We start from the raw sequence: 24451 nt of genomic DNA, 5'->3' as shown, positions 1-24451 counted from the left end.
CCGCCCCATCCACTGCCCCGACCTGCTACTTGACAACAGTAATATAGCTCAATTGACACCTCACAGCGATCTCTGCTTAGGCCTCAAGGCAAACAAACAACCCCCTGACTGGCTTATAATGATTTGTTTTCGTTTTACAAATACACACATTTCCTGCCATGCTTTCTATCAAGCTTTCCATTATTCTGTGATAACAAGAAATGCAAAGTATTGTGTCTTCTTCCCTCTGACTTCCTCTCCTGAGCAACGTTTATCTCCCACCACTACCTTGTCGCTTCCCTGCACTTCTCATTGTCAAAGTTGCCTTTTCTTTCTCTGCCTGCTATTGTGTCCTTTCAATGAGAGCTGATGAAAGTGACAGCAAGCCTCCTCTTTCCACACCCTGACCCAATTCTGGGCTCTGACAGGGGAACTGTCTGGGATGAAACACACCCTAGCTGATGCTGATGCTGCTGCACTCATGGCCATGGCAGAGACTGGTGAGCTCAGTCGAACCTTCCCAGAACGTTCTAATATTGGCCATTGCTCGACTTGCCAACTATCTCAATGTGTCTAATCAGACACAAGACAGATATTAGACATAACTGAAAAATACATTGTGGGGAAAAAATAAAAAATAAAAAAAATAAAAAGAACATCTCTATAAAATTATACCTTTACAGAGGTAATGAGATGATTTTTTGGACATTATCTGAAAAGGTATTAAAATAATATGTCAATTATTGAGGTTATAGTATACAGTGTGGTATAACTACCTTGTAATATTTTTTTTTCCTATTAAATCTCATTCGAGCATATGAGATGTCTTCTGAAGACAGATCGCACCAACGTGCCTTAGAAAGTATTATTCTAGCTGCAATCAGACTGTCCATCCATCTTCTTCCGCTTATCCGAGGTCGGGTCGCGGGGGCAGCAGCCCAAGCAGGGAAGCCCTGACTTCCCTCTCCCAAGCCACTTCGTCCACCTCCTCCCCGGGGATCCAGAGGCGTTCCCAGGCCAGCCGGGAGACATAGTCTTCCCAACGTGTCCTGGGTCTTCCCCGTGGCCTCCTACCGGTCGGACGTGCCCTAAACACCTCCTTAGGGAGGCGTTCGGGTGGCATCCTGACCAGATGCCCGAACTACCTCATCTGACTCCTCTCGATGTGGAGGAGCAGCGGCTTTACTTTGAGCTCCCCCCGAATGGCAGAGCTTCTCACCCTATCTCTAAAGGAGAGCCCCGACACCCGGCGGAGGAAACTCATTTCGGCCGCTTGTACCCGTGATCTTGTCCTTTCGGTCATAACCCAAAGCTCATGACCATAGGTGAGGATGGGAACGTAGATCGACCGGTAAATTGAGAGCTTTGCCTTATACGGCTCAGCTCCTTCTTCACCACAACGGATCGATACAGCGTCCGCATTACTGAAGACATCGCACCGATTCGCCTGTCGATCTCACGATCCACTCTTCCCTCACTCGTGTACAAGACTCCGAGGTACTTGAACTCCTCCACTTGGGGCAGACTCTCCTCCGCAACCCGGAGATGGCACTCCACCCTTTTCCCGGCGAGAACCATGGACTCGGACTTGGAGGTGCTGATTCTCATCCCAGTCGATTCACACTCAGCTGCAAACCGATCCAGCGAGAGCTGAAGATCCTGGCCAGATGAAGCCATCAGGACCACATCATCTGCAAAAAGCAGAGACCTAATCCTGCAGTCACCAAACCGGATCCCCTCAACGCCTTGACTGCGCCTAGAAATTCTGTCCATAAAAGTTATGAACAGAATCGGTGACAAAGGGCAGCCTTGGCGGAGTCCAACCCTCACTGGAAACGTGTCCGACTTACTGCCGGCAATGCGGACCAAACTCTGGCACTGATCATACAGGGAGCGGACCGCCACAATCAGACAGTCCGATACCCCATACTCTCTAGGCACTCCCCACAGGACTTCCCGAGGGACACGGTCGAATGCTTTGTGGACTTGGAGAAGGCAATCAGACTGTTTAAAGTTAAAGTTAAACATAAAAAAAGTTAAAGTTAAAAGAGTTAAAGTTAAAAGTTAAAGTTAAAAGTTAAAAGCGGGGGGGGGGGCGTGGTTAGGGGCGTGGTTAAGAGGAGAGTATATTTACAGCTTGAATTCACCAACTCAAGTATTTCATATATATATATATATATATCATACTTGCCAACCTTGAGACCTCCAATATCGGGAGGTGGGGGGTAGGGGGTGGGGTGGGGCTTGGTCGGGGGTGGGGGGTGGTTGGGGGCGGGGGCAGGGGGCGTGGTTGGGGGCGTGGTTATTTACAGCTAGATTTCACCAACTCGAGGATTTCATATATATATATATATATATATATATATATATATATATATATATATATATATATGAAATACTTGACTTTCAGTGAATTCTAGCTATCTCTCTCTCTCTCTCTCTCTCTATATATATATATATATATATATATATATATATATATATATATATATATATATATATATATATATATATATATATATATATATATATATATTTATTTTATTATACATAATAAATAAAATAAATACTTGAATTTCTGTGTTCTGGTGGCTATCCACTAGATGGCAGCATTGTCCCTGTTTAACTTCTCTGTTCATGATGAGTATATCATTTCGGCCACCGTGTTCAATGGAGAATTCTGTTTTACAAAATTTACAGGCAACATACACCTTCCCCTTCGAACTGTCCTGGATGAACTGAAATTCTTGTTTCCATTCGTTTTGGAACTTGCAAGCGTATTTCTTCATCTTGCTCGTCGACGGCGTCGCCATGTCCGCCAAGGTCCGCATTGAGCTGGAGGGGGCGTGGCCTCCAGCTCCGGCTGAATACCGGGAGTTTGTCGGGAGAAAATCTCTGCCGGGAGGTTGTCGGGAGAGGCGCTGAATATCGGGATTCTCCCGCTAAAAACGGGAGGGTTGGCAAGTATGATATATATATATATATATATATATATATATATATATATATATATATATATATATATATATATATATATATATATATATATATATATATATATATACATATATATATATATATATATATATATATATATATAAATACTTGACTTTCAGTGAATTCTATTCTCTGTCACTATTTTTCTAACCATGCTGAACACCCTTTCTGATGATGCATTGCTGTGTGGCACGCACACAAGTGCTTTCATCAAATGCACGAGAGTGTGGAATCTTCCATCTCTCCCTAGCATGGCCCAAAACCGGTCAATCCTTGCTTCCTGGGGAAGATCTTCCCTGGCAAGCAATTGGTACTCCAGTACTTGTACCCAGGGCTGGTCAGGTCCAATCGCAGCTGCGGCAGACTTTTTTTTTTTGGGGCGTGGCCTCCAGCTCCGGCTGAATACCGGGAGTTTGTCGGGAGAAAATCTCTGTCGGGAGGTTGTCGGGAGAGGCGCTGAATATCGGGATTCTCCCGCTAAAAACGGGAGGGTTGGCAAGTATGGTTACCCATGTCTTGGGCACTAATACACCCCCATACCATCACAGATGCTGGCTTTTCAACTTTGCGCCTATAACAATCCGGATGGTTCTTTTCCTCTTTGGTCCGGAGGACACGACGTCCACAGTTTCCAAAAACAATTTGAAATGTGGACTCGTCTGAACACAGAACACTTTTCCACTTTGTATCAGTCCATCTTAGATGAGCTCAGGCCCAGCGAAGCCGACGGCGTTTCTGGGTGTTGTTGATAAACGGTTTTCGCCTTGCATAGGAGAGTTTTAACTTGCACTTACAGATGTAGCGACCAACTGTAGTTACTGACAGTGGGTTTCTGAAGTGTTCCTGAGCCCATGTGGTGATATCCTTTACACATTGATGTCGCTTGTTGATGCAGTATAGCCTGAGGGATCGAAGGTCACGGAGATAGCTGCTTACGTGCAGTGATTTCTCCAGATTCTCTGAACCCTTTGATGATATTACGGAGCGTAGATGGTGAAATCCGTAAATTCCTTGCAATAGCTGGTTGAGAAAGGTTTTTCTTAAACTGTTCAACAATTTGCTCATGCATTTGTTCACAAAGTGGTGACCCTCGCCCCATCCTTGTTTGTGAATGACTGAGCATTTCATGGAATCTACTTTTATACCCAATCATGGCACCCACCTGTTCACCTGTGGGATGTTCCAAATAAGTGTTTGATGAGCATTCCTCAACTTTATCAGTATTTATTGCCACCTTTCCCAACTTCTTTGTCACGTGTTGCTGGCATCAAATTCTAAAGTTAATGATTATTTGCAACAAAAAAAAAATGTTTATCAGTTTGAACATCAAATACGTTGTCTTTGTATCATATTCAACTGAATATGGGTTGAAAATGATTTGCAAATCATTGTATTCCGTTTATATTTACATCTAACACAATTTCCCAACTCATATGGAAATGGGGTTTGTATATAGTGGCTCACACAAAGACCTAGTGGTTAGCATATAGGCCTCAGAGTCAGGAGATGAAGGGTTTGAATATCATTTGGAACAACTCTTTATTCCGCTGGGTACTCGGGCTTTCTACCACAAAAACGCCATTAGCTGGCATAGCAAATGTCACAGTGAGCCTTGTAAGATCAAAACATCTGGTCTTACAAGCTTGCATTAACTTATGGCATGACTTTGATTTCCAACCCTGGGAAGGAAGAACATGGGTATAAAGGGCAGTGCTGAAATTAATTAATTAATTGAATTTAAAAAATAAATCATCAAAAACATGACCGAGTGTGTAGCAGATTTGGTAATGCAGATCGAGCTTATCACTGCTAGTCTGCATCATTCTGATGCAGAATGAGTAGTGTTTACATATTATCTTAACAACAGACATTTATCCATGAAAATATGACAACTCTGCTGACAGAGTGTTTGACGGAGAAGCAGCTCGAAGAAGATACCATAGAAGGCGTACATTACTATGACATAACTTCATAAAACTAATATACTTGTTAGAAGTACATACTATTTTATTGTATTACATAAAAGATTGATTGATTTCAATTCATTTCAATGGCAAGGTTGACTTGAGATACACGTGTTTTGAGTTCAGAGCTCCGCCACAGAACCAACTGAGCTTGTGAGTTGAGGTACTACTGTATTAAGTTAATTAGAGACGTTGCTTAGGAGTGTTAAGGTTAGGTTAGGGTAATTTACTAGTACCTAAAGGTAAACTTGTTTTGCAGCCACCAAGTGGGGACATCCATTAAATATACAGTAAAAAGTTCAATCTGAGACACAAAATATAAAAGCCTCTCATATAACTTGTACGCTAATGTCTGTGTAAATAGTTGTTTGCCTATACTGTATGTGTCCTGTGATTGGCTGGAGGTGACCTGTCCAGAGTGTACCCCCCACCCAACTGAAGTTAGCTGGGATAGACTCCAGCTCAGTGGTCACCCTATTTAGAAAATTAATACATGAATATGAAATGGTCAGGGAAATGGAAATTGAGTAACAAAATACAAAATGAAAACAAAATAACAACTTAAGAGGGTTGACTATTATAACTCAACATTTTTGCAGCAGTACAGGCTGTTCACCAACAGATGGCAGTGGAGTTCATGTCTTATGCTCCACTCAACTTACTGTTGCAGGTAGAAACATGATTCATTTACTCCTATGATTCTTTTTTACTATACCAACAAATGTTGAATTATGTTTTACAGTAGGTGTTGAGTGACTTCCAGGTCTTGCATAATGTAAACAGTACAAATGAGTTGAGTGCATGCTCGGTTGTAAGGACAGCGCTTCCGTGACAAAGCCAGCAGGCTTTAGGAGAGCGGAGCATCTGCTCTGCTGATCTGACTTGAACAGGATGACAGAGGAGAGCTGGATACAACTGCTTATGTCCACCATGGGTGTGCAGTCTCCAATTTGTCCAACCAAATCTTGCTTTTCAGTGTCTCCCCTACCCTAATCTTTCATGCGAGACTTGGCACGTTCCTCTTCGTGTGGCCGGGCGCCACTCCTGGAGGCCGTGAGTTGTTGACGTGCAGTTACCATCATGGATGTTTGCCTGTATTTCTGACCGAAGGCTAGGCGCCTAAATACAAATAACAAGGCAGTAGCCACAGAAATAACTGAGGCACCAAACACAAGCCAGTCACATCACCATCCTAACGGTTCTTTGTTAAATGTAACATCACATCACCATGTCGACAAACACAGGCATCTTAACTGGTTGCTAGCGTTCACTACGGCAGTGTTTTTCAACCTTTTTTGAGCCAAGGCACATTTTTTGCGTTGAAAAAATCCAAAGGCACACCACCAGCAGAAATCATTAAAAAACGAAACTCAGTTGAAAGTAAAAATTCATTGTCGCAATTGTTGGATATGACTTTAAACCATAACCAACCATGCATCAATATAGGTCTTGTCTCAAAGTAGGTGTACTGTCACGAGCTGTCACATCACGCCATGACTTATTTTGATTTTTTTGCTGTTTTCCTGTGTGTAGTGTTTTAGTTCTTGTCTCGCGCTCCTATTTTGGTGTCTTTTTCTCTTTTTTTGGTATTTTCCTGTAGCAGTTTCATGTCGTCCTTTGAGCGATATTTCCCGCATCTACTTTGTTTTAGCAATATAGAATATTTCAGTTGTTTTTATCCTTCTTTGTGTGGACATTGTTGATTGTCATGTCATGTTCGGATGTCCACAGTAAGTCTTTGCTGTCGTCCAGCATTCTGTTTTTGTTTACTTTGTAGTCAGTTCAGTTTTAGTTTTGTTCTGCATAGCCGTCCCTAAGCTTCAATGCCTTTTCTTAGGGGCACTCACCTTTTGTTTATTTTTGGTTTAAGCATTAGACACCTTTTTTCCTGCACCCTGCCTCCCACTGTTTCAGACATCTACAAAGCAATTAGCTACCGGCTGCCACCTACTGATATGGAAGAGTATTACAGGGTTACTCTGCCGAGCTCCAGACAGCACCAACACTCAACAACAACACATAATTTGCAGACTATAATTACTGGTTTGCAAAAAAACATTTTTAACCCAAATAGGTGAAATTACATAATCTCCCATGGCACACCAGGCTGTATCTCACGGCACACTAGTGTGCCGCGGCACAGTGGTTGAAAAACACTGCACTACGGGACGGCATTGTGCACCCAGCTCAGCACACTTTTCTTTGTTCTTCTCTGACCCCGTGTCTCTCGCCTGAAGACAGGCCTTCTGTCTGTCTGAGTATTTGTTAAAGCTGCTCATGCGCTATCTGTCAGCAGGCTGGGGGCATAGCTGCAGAGAGAGCTGCACGTTTATAGCATGAGACCAAAGGAGTGAATCAAGCTGGCTGCCTTGTCTATGGAACTGTAGCGTGACTGAGTAATGATGCCAATATTTTTGGCCTCTCCTCACTCTCTTGCTTCTTCCCTTTCTCATCAAACACCAGAGGGTGTGAGTGAGGGCAAGGCCAGACAAGGCCACAGTTTCACAGTGTCAGTCTCGTCTCTATTAGCCCAAAAAAGCTCAACCAATTCACAAAGTTCTGATTTTACCTTTCTTCTGTGTCTAATTAGGGGTGTAAAAATGTAAATGTGCTGAAATATTTAGGGAAGGGAAGATTAAGACAATTGATGAGGACAAGAATTGACACAGTTTTGGGGAAATACTGTCGCTGTGCAACATCAAAGGGGCCCTATGATGGTTTTCCTCTTTTCTGACTTATATATGTTGTTACAATGTTACAAAATATGCCAAATTGTGTTGAATCATAAGGTTCATGTATTGCACGCAGTTTTGGAGTCTTTTTAAAACAGTGGGTCATTTGTGACATCACAGATTGACATATGTTCTATACCAGGGGTCACCAACCTTTTTGAAACCAAGAGCTACTTCTTGGGTACTGATTAATGCGAAGGGCTACCAGTTTGATACACACTTAAATAAATTGCCAGAAATAGCCAATTTGCTCAATTTACCTTTAACTATGTTATTATTAATAATTAATGATATTTATCTTTGTGGAAACACTGATAATCTTAATGATTTCTCACAATAAATATGTATAGAAACAGATAAATATCAATATGCAACACTTTATTTTTATATTTTCTCTAAGTGCACATTTTTCAAATTGAACATCTTCAAATGATCACTTCTAAGACAGTCTTGTGAAATCACAATATCCCATTTTAACTAGCTGGCCACTAACATTTTTTAACAAATCATGAATTACTTTGCACCATGTTTGTACAAATAATAACTCATGTAAAATACAAAAGTAAACTCTCAAATTTTTAAATCATGTCACACTTTGAACTGGACACCAAATCTGTTATCTGTTTCTTTGTCAGTTAGTGGGAAGCCTGGCATTGCATGCTGTTAACTAGTGTGTTGTACTCTGGTGTGTAACTTGAGACTGCAACTCTGAGTTAGTCTTGCAGATGTGCATCAGTGAGGCGTGTTCTGTGTTTGTTCTTGATGAAGTTCATGTCAGAAAAGGCTGATTCACAAAGATAAGATTTTTCCTCATTGTTTGCGGAACCTTCTTAATCTTTTGGACATATTTTCACAGCAATCTGGCCTTAATTATGATAAATGTAAAATGTTAAGGATCGGAAATCTAAAGGGAACGTCCTTTCGCATGGAATGCAAAGTGCCTGTTTTGTGGACAGATGGACCAGTTAACATACTTGGTGTTGTTGTCCCAGAGAATCTGGAAGATCTAGGCTCAGTAAATTATGATAATCGACTAAGAAAGCTGGACAAAATTATGCAATCCCTAACCTTGTATGGTAAAATTTCTATTGCCAACTCGTTAATTATTCCTCAATTTATTTATTTGTTTTTGTCATTACCAGCTCCATCACAAAACTTTTTGAAGATTTATGAGCGGAGGGTCTTCGATTTTGTCTGGAACAGCAAACCAGAAAAGATTAAAAGAAAGGTTTTGTACAAAGAGTATGAATATGGGGGCCTGAAACTTCTCAACCTTGAAGCTATGTGTCTGTCTTTAAAAGCATCAATTGTTCCAAAGATGTATTTAAACACTGAGTGGTACACAAGTGTCCTGTTGGACACAAAACGTGTACTGTATCAAAAGAAATTGTATCCTTTTTTACAAGTGATCACCTTCCATTTTTCTTATGTAGAGAGTCTGCTGGGAAACATGGCGGGGTTCATAAAGGAAACAATCCACTCATAGTGGTGTTTTCAATTTTATGTGCCAGAAAAAAGAGACAATATTTTGCAGCAGATAATATGGATGAACTCTAATATTGTAATAGATGGAAAGCCTTTCTTTTGGAAAAATATGTTTGAAAGAGGAATCATTTTTGTCAATGATATTATCAATGAGAACGGTAAAATTATGAAGTATGATGAATTTAGAGCTATGTATGGTGATGCTTGTTCAAGCTTTTCATTTTATCAACTAACTGGAGTAATTGGGAAAAGATGGAAACAAATAATTAATTATGGAACTACTAAATTATTAGTTTGTAAACCTCTAATAAGAAATTCTAGTTGGCAAAAAGGAACTAAAATAAATAGAAAAATATATAATTTTTATTTAATAAAGAAATCTTTGAAGGCTGCCTCATACAACACAAATGGAAAATGGGAGGACTTTTTTGACTGCCCGTTGCCATGGGATGCCATATTCAAACTAATCTATAAAACCACTATCGATGTGCAAAATCGTTATTTTCAAATAACGGTACTGATTCGAGAGTGTGCAAGTGTACCAAATATTGTGACCGGATAATCTATATATTGTTTATTAAGTTTATTTTTGACTGTGTCGGAAAGAAAATTGCGGCAATTTTCGTCTTCAAGATTTATATTTAATAGTGTAAGTTTTCAAAAGTTACATTTTGATATTTTTGGAGAGAGTAGAGGCTTTAATTTACAATCTGAAGGGAACGCCTCCACACATACACCGTTTGCAGACAGACTAAAAAAATGTGTTATAAATGTGACTCTGACGAAGTAAGGATTCCTGTGTTAAACTTTTTTTGTGAGATTTACACACATTATATGCAACTTAGAGTAAGAGTAAATGCACTGAATAACACTAAGTTGCTCAATACTGCTGGGTATTACAGATAATCCTGATAGAAGAAGGGAAATCTGGTCTGCTGGTTTAATAGCAGAACCTCTGTGGAATCAGATATATTCTGTGAGATAATCACACGTTCTACGATCCCGTGAGAGAAAAACTAATATCTGCTGATTGAAAATATAGGCAGGTTTGTTAAAACTGCACAGTAAGTGAATATATGTGAACATTTCGCTGCCACAAGAGTACATCAGTACAATCTAAAATGAGACCTGTATCAAAAATTAAGCACTGACAAAAAGAACTATGGTAATCAGTTTTTCTGTCAGAAACATACTGTATTTGTTTACAGATGTATTCTAAACGTGGTGCACAATTGACACGGCCTCCCCTTCCTCTACGCAGGTCAAGCAAGCTGTGCGTGTGATATGCACCCATCCACTTTACGTGAAGAAGCGCATGCATGTAAAATGTAAATTAGTTATTCACAGGGCGCTTTATATGAAATTTCAACGCAAATGTATTCCTAGCCCCTTCCTGCTCTGTTACTAATTAGAATATAATGGCAAATGATCCCGTTGGCCCCGGTGGTGCGCCGCGTTAAAGCTGGGCTGGTAAACATTATTAATGGGACCATTTCCGACTGGCGATGTGTAAGGAAGATATGCAAATTTATGTATTACTTATCTTGAATTTGTTTTTTTTGCACTGAATAAATACATTTTTGAATAATGTCTTCCCATGAATTCCTTCAAATTGAATTCAAGTTTGATTAAACACGTATACAAATATTTTTCAAATAAACAAACAAAAAGAGTGAAAACATTTTGTCATGGGCCCAATATAGCAAGTTGTTGTCTAGAATTCTCTATTGTATTACTACACTAAGAAGGTAAAATAATACAATAAAATATAGTCAATATATTTCATACAGTGGAGTGCAATGTAACCACTGCGAACGATGACAAAAGCACTCAAATCCATCAATATTTACCATAATCTGTAAAATGAAGGCGTAAATAACTATGACTTATTATTTCAGAGCAGTACACCTGTTTACATATTTATACTATGACTACCATATTTTAAAGTTGATTTCAAATACAGAATTTATTTTGGATTTGTAGAAATAAAACGGAAAAAATGTGCGGTAAACATGATTTTCCTGTGCTAAATTTAAATAGGTGCTGTCTGGATCAGATTATGTTAAACTGAGTTTTATATCTTACAGCCTCTGGACCAAATTGTAATGTACATTCATTCAAATTTGGCGGATATATATCTAAGGTTGTCCGCATGGGAGCTTAACAGCTTTAACATTTGGACCAAATGTTAGAATGTCCGTTGGAGTGTGCATGTTTGTGTCAGTTTTCTTGGGCTCCACTCCCACATTTGAACGCATGCATGTTAAGTTAGGTTGGAGACTCTAAATTGTGAATGTGAATGGTTTATATGGGCCGATACCAATAAAATAATATGCTAATTCAACCTAAAGATAATGTTGGTTACACTTTTTTATATTAACATTGTATTATTTTATTTTGTGTTGAATAAAAAAAGAAGTAGCAGGTAAATTTACTGTTAAAATGTTGGTTATTGTACTTTTATTGAACATTTCTTGAATATGGCAGCACGGTGGAACAGGGGTTAGTGCTGGTGCCTCACAATAAGAAGGTCCTGGGTTCTCCCCGTGAATGCGTGGGTTCCGTCCGGGTACTCCGGCTTCTTCCCAAATCCAAAGACATGCACCTGGGGATAGGTTGATTGGCAACACTAAATTGGCCCTAGTGTGTGAATGTGAGTGTGAATGTTGTCTGTCTATCTGTGTTGGCCCTGCGATGAGGGGGTGACTTGTCCAGGGTGTAGCCTGCCTTCAGCCTGAATGCAGCTGGGGTAGGCTCCAGCCACTCCCGCAACCCCAAGAGGGAGAAGCGGTAGAAAATGGATGGATGGTTTATATGGGCCTTGAGATTGTGCCAATGTCAGCTGAGGATAGACCGCAGCTCATTTGCAGTATAGAATATAAATACATTATTCAACAATATTAAAATGTGTAGACTTGTTTAAATTTTCATGATTTCCATCTCCATTATTGACAAGAGCATGCACACAGACAAAAAAAAAGCATAAATGGAAATGTGACATACAGTATATTATGTATAATACATGCTGTATTATTATATTAACCATTCAATAATTTTATACAACTATGCTGCGTTCAATACAATTGGATTTTACAGGTGTCCTTGTTTGAAGGGTCTGGAGAGTACACCTAACATAACACAACATGACTTGATCAAGGTCCTCATCTTTTGCTTTAATTAGGCGACGCTATCCAATTGTACCACAAGATGGCAATGTTGCTCCATTACGCAGCTTACGTCAGCACTAGTCTTTTAATGTAACAAGGACGCTAGAAAGAAAAGAAAAGATAAAAGGCAAAGACAGAGAGGTTTTTTTTTTTTTTAAACATTTTATGGATCCCCTCGTACAGCCTAGCAGCAAGAAGGCGTCACCCTCTTTGTCCCAACAACTCCCAAAGTTAATGACTTAAAGCATTACTGCAAATGGTGCTTGCTTTTTACATTAAGTCACAGATGTAATGAACACTGTAGGCCATTGTTGCTCGGCGGCTGTCCCGAGGTAAGGCTTTATGTCCTGAAAGTGACATGAAGCTGAGCAGTGAGGAGGATAATGATGTAGACAAAACCTACGTGATGATGCCTGTCAGTATACGCAAGTGAGTGTCTTTAAGGCTGCTGACAAGCGGCTCTTTACCTTGCCCAGGCACACATAATTGGCCGTTGGAAGTCATCGCCCTGCGATCCCCTGCTCGACTCCCCCAAATCACAGACGAGTTGTTATGAGTATTAACAGCTCCCTGAAAGATTTCCGAGCTTCGCAAAAGTCCCAATTTGATTGTTACCATCATCTGACAAACCCTGACCTTTTTCCACAACATCACCTCAGTCTTCAGGCATGCCCAGAGACTTGTAAAAAACACATCTCGCATCTAACAGAGCATTTGTAAAGCTGATAACAACACGGAGAGGGTGTGTGTTAGGGATATTTCCTGGTGAGTCACACATTCCTAACCTGACTCTCGCCAGATCCTTGTAGTTCGCTGAGCTCCACACAAGGATCTGGGACTTCTCAATAGGAGATGTATTTCAGAAGGCGGGGCCTTCTAAAAAAAATCATTGTATGTGATTGGATAAACCACTTGTCCGTTATCTTGAATGACGTGCTACTTCAACCACTCACATCGAAATCAACCCGTGACGCTGATGAGAGCGACGCTGGGAAATCCAAAACAGAACAGCTGACATATTGGATAACGACAGAGCGAAAAGTTAGATAACTTTTACTGAAACAACGCAGCAATTTCTGTAGATCAGTGGTTCTTAACCTGGGTTCGATCGAACCCTAGGGGTTCGGTGAGTCGGCCTCAGGGGTTCAGCGGAGCCTCCGCCACGGAGGTAAAGAGATATCCGACTTATCGTGTAAATAAAAACTTCTCCCTATCAGCGTATTATGGATACCCTCAAACAATGTTCCCTCTAGTTTTCCATCTGATTTGCAGGTTTTTTGATTGATCGATTGAAACTTTTACTAGTAGATTGCAAAGGAAGAGAATACCGGTACATTATATGAAACAGTACAGTTTACACAGTACAGCACATATTCCGTACAATTGACCACTAAATGGTAACACCCGAATAAGTTTTTCAACTTGTTTAAGTCGGGGTCCACGTTAATCAATTCATGGTAATGTGTTTAAGGTGTGTAATTTGTTGTGAGTTCATGCACGGTATTGGTTTTGTTCTTTGAACAAGGTGATGTTCATGCACAGTTCATTTTGTGCACCAGTAAAAAAAAACATATACATATTTCTTGAATTGAAAAAACATTTTATTTTTCACTAAAGAAGGGTTCGGTGAATGCACATATGAAACTGGTGGGGTTCGGTACTTCCAACAAGGTTGAGAACCACTGCTGTAGACGATCAATGTCGTTTGTGCAAAGAACATATGCGAATAAAGGGCTTAATTGGGAACAGCAAAAAAATATTTCTCAAAGTCGGCAACAAAAAAAGCATAGACGAACGTCTAACAGAACTTGGTTTGAAATTGTTGAACGTTCGGGAGAGACCGTGTCGTATATGCTTAGTTGCAATAGCAGAATCAATGTCAGCACACGACTCCTCGCTGCATGTTGCCATTGTTGTTTGAATTAAACAGTCGCTTCGGCACTACGTCACATCAATGAAATCCCGCCCGGCAATCCTGATTGGTTCATTCTTTTTTGCTATCTTGAAGGAGTTTGCATTGCCCTCGATCCCAGATCCTTGTGTGGAGCTCAGCGAACTACAAGGATCTGGCGAGACTCAGGTTAACACATTCCTGCTCCCATGCGCTAACGTGAATCAATAACCGACGGGCTGTCATCCTCTTGCCCTGACGTCCTCCTCGGGTCAGTAAGGAACACACTTTAGGCTTGGTCTGAGTGGAGCCAGGGGTATGGGAAGAGCCGACCTTTGACCTGCAACTTGCAAATGGCTGCAGGAAGTAGGGACAGTCAGATGCTCTCTGACTGAGGTGCTCAGGGCATTTAGTGTAGCAGCGATCAGCTAATAAGAGCTGACATTGGATCCTCAGACTAAATAAGTCTAAGGCAACATTGAGGGTAGATGACTCCACGCTAGTGTTGTCCCGATACCAATATTTTGGTACCGGTACCTGTACCAAAATTATTTCGATACTTTTTGGTACTTTTCTAATTTAAGTGGGCCACAAAAAAATTGCATTATTGGCTTTATTTTAACAAAAAATCTTACGGTACTTCAAACATATGTTTCTTATTGAAAGTTTGTCCTTAAAAAAAAAATAAAAAAATTGTCTGCTGACGTATGCAGTAACATATTGTGTCATTTTCCATTCTATTATTTTGTCAAAATTATTAATGACAAGTGGTAGAAAATGAATTATTAATCTACTTGTTCATTTACTGTTAATATCTGCTTACTTTCTCTTTTAACATGTTCTATTACACTTCTGTTAAAATGTAATAATCACTTATCATTCTGTTGTTTGATACTTTACGTTAGTTTTGGATGATACCACAAATTTGGGTATCAAGCCGATACCATGTAGTTACAGGATCATACATGGTCATATTCAAAGTCCTCATGTGTCCAGGGACATATTTCCTGAGTTTATAAACATAATATACATTTTTTAAAAACAAAAGAAGATATTGTGATGCCAAAAAATATTGACGTAATCATAGTAGTATCGACTATATACGCTACACTACTTGGTATCATTACAGTGGATGTTAGGTGTAGATCCACCAAGGGCGTTTGTTTACATTTTGATGCCGGTGAGCTACGGTGTGTAGTGAAGCATGTTTAGCTATTCCTCATCCTGCAGGGATGATACTTATAAGAAACATACTTTATTTGTCGCCATGGAGACCAGGATTAGTGATTCAGAAGTAGCTAAAACACTGCCGATGGCGGATGAACATTAGCCGCTAGCTAGCTAGCCATGTCTTAAAGCATCTCTTCCTGAGTGCGTTTTAGTGTTATAACTTCAACTTTATCGTTAGTTTTTAAGCCAAAATGCGTCTGTTCTCTCTTTTCTGTCTACACACTGTGTCTGCTTGTAAGTACTCCGTGATTGTGCACTGCAGAACATGCTCGTCTGCTCGTAAACAGCAATGTCACGACATGACGGCGACGGGGGCACCGGGGCGTGGCGGACCGGTACTGTTCAGAGGCGGTATAGTACCGAATATGATTCATTAGTATCGCGGTACTATACTAATATACCGTTATACCATACAACCCTACTCCACACAAAAGCTTTAAATAGAATATGGCAAAACAATTAGTAGTTCAGATAAACACTCACACATGGGTTTGAGCTGGCCGATCAGCTCCTCCTTGGTCCACTTGGCCCACTCCTTCTTGTCCGTATTGATGGAACACAGGATTGGACCACATGGTTTCCCACAATCCTCAATGGCTGGCACATTCAAATAATGGACGAGCACAATGTCAGGGTTCTGTGGGGAGAACAGAGATGAGATTATGTGTGGTGTCAGCTGCACAGGGAACACGCTCCATGCTCTCGAGGATGCTCCAGCAAAGAGTGCAAGTGACACATGGACGTGTGGCTCAGCTGGGAGTGTTTTCACCAGCCTGAAAGGCGCCAGCTGGTTAATGAGAAGTCAAACTGGAAACAGTACATCGCAACACATAACTGACAAAAGCGAATCCGTGATAATTTTCCTCGTGTGCATTTGGATTTGTCCACGTGCACTTGCTTATTTGCATGGAGGAATTAATTTTAGCATTTTGTCAAGTCTTCCCACATGATGAGTTGAGTAAGTTGCCCTATTCATCCATCCATTTGCTACCACTTGTCCCTCTCGGGGTCACGGAGGGTGCTAAAGCCTATCCCAGCTGCACTCGGGCGGAAGGCAGGGTACACCCTGGACAAGTCGCCACCTAATGGCAGGGCCAACACAGATAGACAGACAACATTCACACACTAGGGCCAATTTCGTGTTGCCAATCAACCTATCCCCAGGTATATGTCTTTGGAGGTGGGAGGAAGCCGGAGTACCCGGAGGGCAGTGGCGTGCAGTCACTAGAGGCAGGGGAGGCACGGCCTCACCTGCCATCATGGAAAGAAAAAAAAAAGTAAAAATAAAAAAAAATTAATTAAATTGTTATATGTATCCAGTGATTATACTAAAGTTATTTTCCATTTAACTTCACCAGTTTTAGATTATTTTTATTTTTATTTTCACATTTGCCGTTCAAATACTGAGAAGAGACGGTGCGGTGATCAGCAGCCAGTTGAGGCACGTCACTGCGTTGTGCCTCAACGTGGATTGTGCGCAATGACTCGGCTAACTGCTGGCCTGCTGTGCAGTGAGACCGTATTGCTATATGAATTATATTATACATTTCCATAGTTTAGTTAGCTGAGGTATATAATGTACAGTGTATTTTGTCAACAACTGTATGTGTGTAAAGTGCTGAGCATTCCTAAAACTGCTGCAAAGACACACTGTGTGAGGCTCGTCTCATAACCCCGCCTCCTGGTGCCAAGCACCTCCGCCGCAGAATGCACCCCCGATGGGAGCGCCGCGGCCACACCAACCAAAGCCCATACCCAAACCCTCCACGTGCAAGACCGAATCCACCCAAAAAAAGTCACTTAACAAGAAGCCAAAAAGTGCAAAAACAACAATGCTCACGCTGGATGAGCCGGGAACGACTGCAAGGACACAACATTAGGTACACCTGCACTGCATGTTCATATGTTTGTAAATCTGACTGTGATGATGCAGCCGTGCCTCACCAGACATTAACCTCACTGCACGCCACTGCCGGAGGGAACCCACGCAGTCACAGGGAGAACATGCAAACTCCACACAGAAAGACCCAGAGCCCAAGCCCCAGCACTGTTGTTTTCAAAGACCTTCTGCAAAAACACTGGTCAAAGATCATCTTTATGACAGCATTTAGTATTTTTAAGAATCTGCTACAAATATGACAGTCTCTCACAAGTTTTTTTAACTGAACTCGCGGGCCACCAGTTGAATAACTCAAATGATGAAAATGAAAGGACCTAAAATGGAACCATGAGGAACACTACTAGTGGAGCTAAAGAAGTTCAATAAAACAACTACTGAGTGAATCTGAAGTAAACAGACTACTAGGGATGTAAATCTCTTTGTGGTGGACGATTCCATTCGCATCTCGATACACGGGTTACGATGCGATTCAAAAACGATTTGTTTATAAAACAGAATGATTCGATGCAATTCGATTTAATGTATGAACGATTCATTAAGATTCGATATGGTGTATGAATCATTCAATTGTATGGTTAACATTTGTTGAAGGACACATTCCTTTTTACACCACAAAAGAACAAAAGCATTCCTTCCTATGCAAACGCTCCTCCTCATGTTAGAGCAGTGGTTCTTAACCTGGGTTCGATCGAACCCTAGGGGTTCGGTGAGTCGGCCTCAGGGGTTCGCCGGAGGTCAAAACACACCCGACTTATCGTGTAAATACAAACTTCTCCCTATCGGCGTATTATGGATACGGCAACAGTGGACTGGTTTGCAGGTGTGTAATTTGTTGTGAGTTTATGCGCTGTGTTGGTTTTGTTGTTTGAACAAGGTGATGTTCATGTACGGTTCATTTTATGCACCAGTAAAAAAACATGTTAACACTTTAGTATGAGGAACATATTCACCATTAATTAGTTGCTTATTAACATGCAAATTAGTAACATATTGGCTCTTAACTAGTCATTATTAAGTACTTATTAATGCCTTATTCGGCGTGGCCTTATTATAACCCTAACCCTCTAACCCTGACCCTAACCCTAACCAAATAACTCTGAATTAAGTCTTTATTACTTAGAATATGTTCCCCTAGTGTCCAAATAACTCTAAATTAAGTCGTTGTTACTTAGAATATGTTCCCCGTACTAAAGTGTTACCAAAACCATATAACTTTGTCTTGAATTTGAAAAAACAAACATTTTATTTTTCACTAAAGAAGGGTTCGGTGAATGCGCATATGAAACTGGAGGGGTTCGGTAACTCCAACAAGGTTAAGAACCACTCTGTTAGAGGATAAAAAGTTAGGACCTTGGCACCAAGCGCTCAGACAAGATCTGTCCAAGCTAAGTCTATGAGCATGAACTGATGAAAACTACCCGGGTGAGAGGCCAAACGTCTTCTAAGACAAAAAAAAAACAGTTGAATGCCATGAGAATAACAATAACCTGATGAATGAGAACCTCCATAGATACATTCATCTTCAAATACAAAAATAAAACACATTCTATAAATATGACATGCTTCCAGTAATTACATTTTTTTAAAACACAACATATATCCCCAAATATATGTTTTAAAGTAAAAAGGCAAACACATGTCACATGTCAAATATATTTATTTTCCAAGAGTCAAGTCAAATCAGTGTTTTCACAGACGCCTAGGGGGGCGGGACATCCGGGACAAGGATGGGAAGCAAGTGAAGTGTGTTGTGGAGTTGAAAGGGGAAAGGAAAGTTGCCGGAAAAGAGAGCAAGACACAGAGATTGAGCCCTCTTTACGAGACCATTGCATTGTGTGAAATAAAGAAAGACAAACTAGGAATCTGTCTGTTCTGCCATTACTTGGGATGTTACAATATTGACGGACTGCAAAGGATGGAGACGGTCCTTGGTGTTGACATTACGTATCTTGTGGGTAATTATTTGGCAGGGAGATGCGACTCTCACGTTCTAAACATAAACTGTCCACTGATTGCCAGTCTCGCGCGACACCCGCTCTATGTGTCTACGTCTATTCTCGTCCCCATTTACGGAAGTAATGTAACAAGCACGTGACTCTTCACGGACAACCCTGGCTCTCGTGTCGTTTTAAAGACAAAAACCGTCAACTGATTTTCAGTTCTTGACTTGACTTGACTTTATTAATTCATGCTTGCAGTGGAGTCAGGGCCCCAATGAAAAAACAGCTGAACTTTACAATGAATATCAAACAAACAAACAAAAATTTAAAAAATGAAAAGAACAGACAGTATTTTATATAAAAACAACATTTTCAGGGCAACAGCAGCATGGAAACTATTAGCATTCTGGTATATGACTGTATTACTTATTTAATTAGATAGTGTCATTATACAGCTTAATTGCAGTATGCAGGGTAGAGTTTCGGCGCAACAACTGATTTATGTGTCTACAATTGCTTAACCTAAGGATTTAAAACTGAACATTATCGATTGAAGGCACTGTAAAGTTAAAGTTAAAGTACCACTGATAGTCACACACACAATAGGTGTGGTGAAATTACTCTCTGCGTTTGACCCATCCCCTTGTTCCACCCCCTGCGAGGTGAGGGAATCAGTGAGCAGCAGCGGTGGCCACGCTCGGGAATCATTTTGGTGATTTAACCCCCAATTCCAACCCTTAATGCTGAGTGCAAAGCAGGGAGGTAATGGGTCCCATTTTTATCATCTTTGGTATGACTCAGCCGGAGTTTGAACTCATGACCTACCGATCTCAGGGCGGACACTCTAACCACAAGGCCACTGAGCACCACAACCGCTCGTGCCACCTTTCAAACCGGGTATCCGGTCGCATCGGTTTGTCGTTAACAACCCTAGAGGCTACAGCAACACTTGAGTTGCACAAATCCCATTAAGAAAACATGTGTAACAGCCAAAAAGGAGCGGACTTAAAGGAGTCCCTTGAGGTACACCTCAGTTATGTAAATTACACAGTAGACAAAAAAGCAGCAAAGTTAAAATGTCGATGCAACAATGTCAATGTCTTTACAGAGGTCCAAGTTCCTCTACACAACAGGAGCACTTAGTTTTTTTTTAGAAATTTGATGCAAAAATGTTTGTCTCCCAAGTTTCGAACTGAACTCAGGGACTGGTATGGTGTTGCCCTCGGGCCACCAATTGAATGGCCATTCCCTAAATGAATGCCAAACTAAACAATTTGCAGCCTGTATGTTGCTAAAAGGTACAGCAATTTTCTTTAAACCGACATATTTGTGGATAATAAATATGAAGTGATGCACTTGCAATAAATCAGGAAATTCCATGGCTGCCAAGTTTAGCAAAAAGATTAGCAATAGATTTCTTCATCACTTGTGAATTATTATAGTTATTGCCTACAAGTACAGTATATCGACACTTTGAAACATGAGATACAAATCTAAGCTGTACGTGATGCCAAATACTATTCAAATGGCCGAATATATGCCTAAGGGTGGCCTATGAAAAAATAAAACACCACAACAAGTCAACATAAGGAGCATGCAGCCATTTGGCGCTAAACAAGACGTAAGAATGGACAAACAACAAAGACGCTGATAGAGAAAAATGCAATGACAACATGTGTGTGCGACTGCAGGTTGAAGCTTCATCAGTACTAAGTGGCAAATAAATCAAGGCATGGCTACAGTAGGTCCGTGCGCCCTCTCACTGTGTATACCATTAATCAGGGGACCAGACACCCCCGCTCAGTCTCGTTTTCTCCCCTTTCATCAGACAGGGGTATGACTGGGGGCGACCGGGCCCAGAAAAAACAATTACTTCTGTGAAAAAGAACCCTAAACATACAAACAACCTGCTGACCTCTCTGATGATTTCGCTTCTAGCATGAGTTGCACATCGCTATGCTATATCCCCCTGCTTTTGCGTGTCTTCTGTCATTGATACGGACACCACACAAATAGCAACTGCCCTGTCTGGATGCAGATGGAAAGGGGGTGGGGTGGGTGTGTGTGTGTGCCATGCACCCAGATGGCATCACCAGCTGTGTCAACGGTGAAACCATGCCCTCCATCTTTTCCTGGGAACACAGGGAATACAGACGGCTTTGTGAACGTATGTAAATGAAAGGTGCAATTGAAGCAAATCAAATACAGCTCACATGTATGTGCAAACACCATCTCCTCATTTTTTAACCGTACTTCACAGAGGCACTAAACGCAAAGCTAAAATACCAACAGCTCAAACCCAAGCAAAGTGCCTTGCCTCACTATTTTAAATCTCTTGTAAAGCATGGGGGAAGCCAGAAAGCTTTTCCCACAATCTTGTTTTCCTTCTTTCACACTTCTTACTTTGAGCAACACCAGCACAGCGCACGCAAGCGCACCTCCATTCAAAAGAGCAGAAATCAACACAATGAAAATGTGAAATGTGAAGTGTCACATAAATCTAGCAGGATGGTGATTTAATTTAATTTCCTTCTGGCTGCTTTTTTTTTTTTTTCACTTTGCAATATCACAACCCCAACAACGGGAGGGGTGGGGATGTTGAGACGGTGGCATAACATTTTCCCGATTACTCTTTTCCAGAGAAAATGAGATCTCAATAATTTATTGATTAATTGTATAATACATGCTTTGGGTTGTTTTTATGCATTTCTTTTCCCAGAGGGATGCTTCACCTCAGCAGTGGAAGGGAAAGCTTAGATGCCTGTGGGGTGCATGTGTGTCTTAATGTGCATATTTGTATGATCCCATGTGCGCGTGTGAGGTGAAAGTCTATAAATAAACACTTGACAGTGCTAGGAGATCTGTGAGGATGTGTGCCAACCATTTAAACCTCTCATTACATGCATGTATGTGCAAGCGCAGCGTGTCTCCTGACAGTGTTTTGATGTTACTGCGTTGTGTTAATGTTTACTGCGCTTCCCTAGAACAGATGGATAGATGTTGAGCTAATTGCAGGCAGAGTCTTGGGGAGTCAGCCATGGGTGCAGAAGACCTGCTGAGTGGGCGGCAGAGAGCCGTCTTGTCCTGCCTTCTACTTTACTTTCTTTGAATCCAACACACAAGGGCGTGACAACACAATTTCACCATTCACATTAACACACAAACACATGCACGCACACACACACACAAGCCTTTGAAGACAAGCGTATGCAAGATATTGCCATCGCAACAAGTGAATGAAGGTGATGTTGTAGCCAGGCAACTGGTTTCTCTGGCACCCACGCACTTCCAGGCAGCCTCCTGCAATCTATCAGTAACTGCCTACCTCGTCCCGAGGTCACAAACCTTGTTCTACTCCACCAGACAAGAACAGAAGGAAAGATGAAACAAAGGAAAGCGAAAGATCTTCACTAATGAAGCTAAGCATGCAGACGGTTAGAGATGGATACAATGACCTTCTACTTCTACTGAATCTGTGTGTGCAGCTACAAGTGAACAAGAGACGAAAGCACTATTTCTCAGAAGCTGGTGTAGTAATGTGTCCACTGTCTCATTAATTCTCTCTGACCCCACCACAAATCTGCCTCTCTCTTGGAACACCTGCATGTAACCACCAACCTCCTCTACATCCTACGATAATATAATAAGTCACAGACTGTGCAGTGAGACAGAAACACGGTGTGAAACCGACATGCATTGAAAGTAAAAGGGACAGAGATGCTCAAATGTTCATAGGGCGGTAACTCTGCTCCACTGCTTTCGACTAGAGTGTGGTTTGCGTTGAGAAGCCATGCGCAGGAGTGATAAGAACACTATCACCATAAAAGGATCTTGATTGCGGGGGACTGGGAGAACCCTTGCATGTCGTTGATAAAATATCCCACAAAGAAAAATACCAAGGGCCTGATCTACTAAGATCCAAAAACCATGCACTAAACAGCATGTGCAAACAATACAACTGTGTGTACTATTAGTGGGTGTGTTGTGTGTGATCTACTAAGACTGTGTGTGCAATTGAAAAGTGGTGCAGACCAACTTATTTAAATATAATTTTTGCATGTACTATACAAGGCTTTCACCATGGAGACACTCTCATTTACTGCACATTCATGTTTTCATGCTCCTACATTTGATGTTTTGCTATGTTTTCAAACAAGCAGCAGACATGTACCACTTTTTATGGGCATTTTAGAAGTCCTACGTGACATCTACAATGAAAACCACTTTTCTTTGCTCAGTGAAGGTGCACTAATGGGAGAAGCTGCAGTACTGACTGCGAATGTGAAGAATTTGCAAGAAAATGCCTATTACAAAAAGTTATTTTCACATTGAGTTATAGTTTGAGTTTATTTCGAACATGCATGCATACAACATGATACATCACAATTTACAGTTTCTCTTTTCAACATGTTCGAAAAGGAGTAGGAAGAAGCAGAGCTTATTTAATCCTACCCCTTTTCTTTACATAACAGTTGCAAAACTTTTTGTTCACTTCCTGTTCACAATTTATTCACAATATACTCCATAAATAATCACAATACAAATAAATAAATAAATAATAGTAAGAATTTAATAATAATAATTGGTGAAGTAAGTCATATTTCATATGATGAGATAAGTAAGATCACTTTAAGAATGAATGAATGGATGGATGAAATAAATTGAGAATGTTTGTCATGGTTCTTCTTCTTTGTACTTTGTAAACACTTTAAGTTAGTACATTGTTTGATTGCTTTGCTTAATCCATTCCATAATTTAATTCCACATACTGATATACTGAAGGTCTTAAGTGTTGTACGTGCAAACAAATGTTTTAAATTACGTTTTTCTCTAAGATTATATGTCTCCTCTTTTTTTGGGAAGAATTGTTGTATATTCTTGGGTAGCAGGTTATAGTTTGCTTTGTGCATAATTTTAGCTGTTTGCAAATTCACTATGTCGTGGAATTTCAGTATTTTTGATTCAATAAATAAAGGGTTTGTATATTCTCTATATCCAACATTATGTATTATTCTAACTGATCTTTTTTGTAACACCGTTAATGAATGAAGTGTACTTTTGTAATTATTTCCCCATATTTCTACACTGTAGCTCAGATATGGTAACACTAGTGAGCAGTAGAGAATATGAAGGGATTTTTGGTCTAGAACATGTTTTGCTTTATTC

General features: G+C 40.6%; 1 protein-coding gene across 11 annotated transcripts in view; it reads right to left on the bottom strand.

The window, feature by feature from the left end:
• Window positions 1-24451, bottom strand: part of camta1a (calmodulin binding transcription activator 1a) — a 765387-nt gene that overhangs the window by 76298 nt on the left and 664638 nt on the right. For all 11 annotated transcript variants that reach the window (XM_062053305.1, XM_062053307.1, XM_062053309.1 and 8 more), the window contains one exon: window positions 15929-16082. In XM_062053305.1, the coding sequence (XP_061909289.1) occupies window positions 15929-16082 (154 nt within the window). The remainder of the gene's footprint in view (window positions 1-15928; window positions 16083-24451) is intronic.

This window comes from Entelurus aequoreus, linkage group LG07 (assembly GCF_033978785.1).
Source record: "Entelurus aequoreus isolate RoL-2023_Sb linkage group LG07, RoL_Eaeq_v1.1, whole genome shotgun sequence".
Lineage (NCBI taxonomy): Eukaryota > Metazoa > Chordata > Actinopteri > Syngnathiformes > Syngnathidae > Entelurus > Entelurus aequoreus.
The sequence above is the reverse complement of the archived record's forward strand: the minus strand, read 5'-3'. Positions and strand labels throughout refer to the sequence as shown.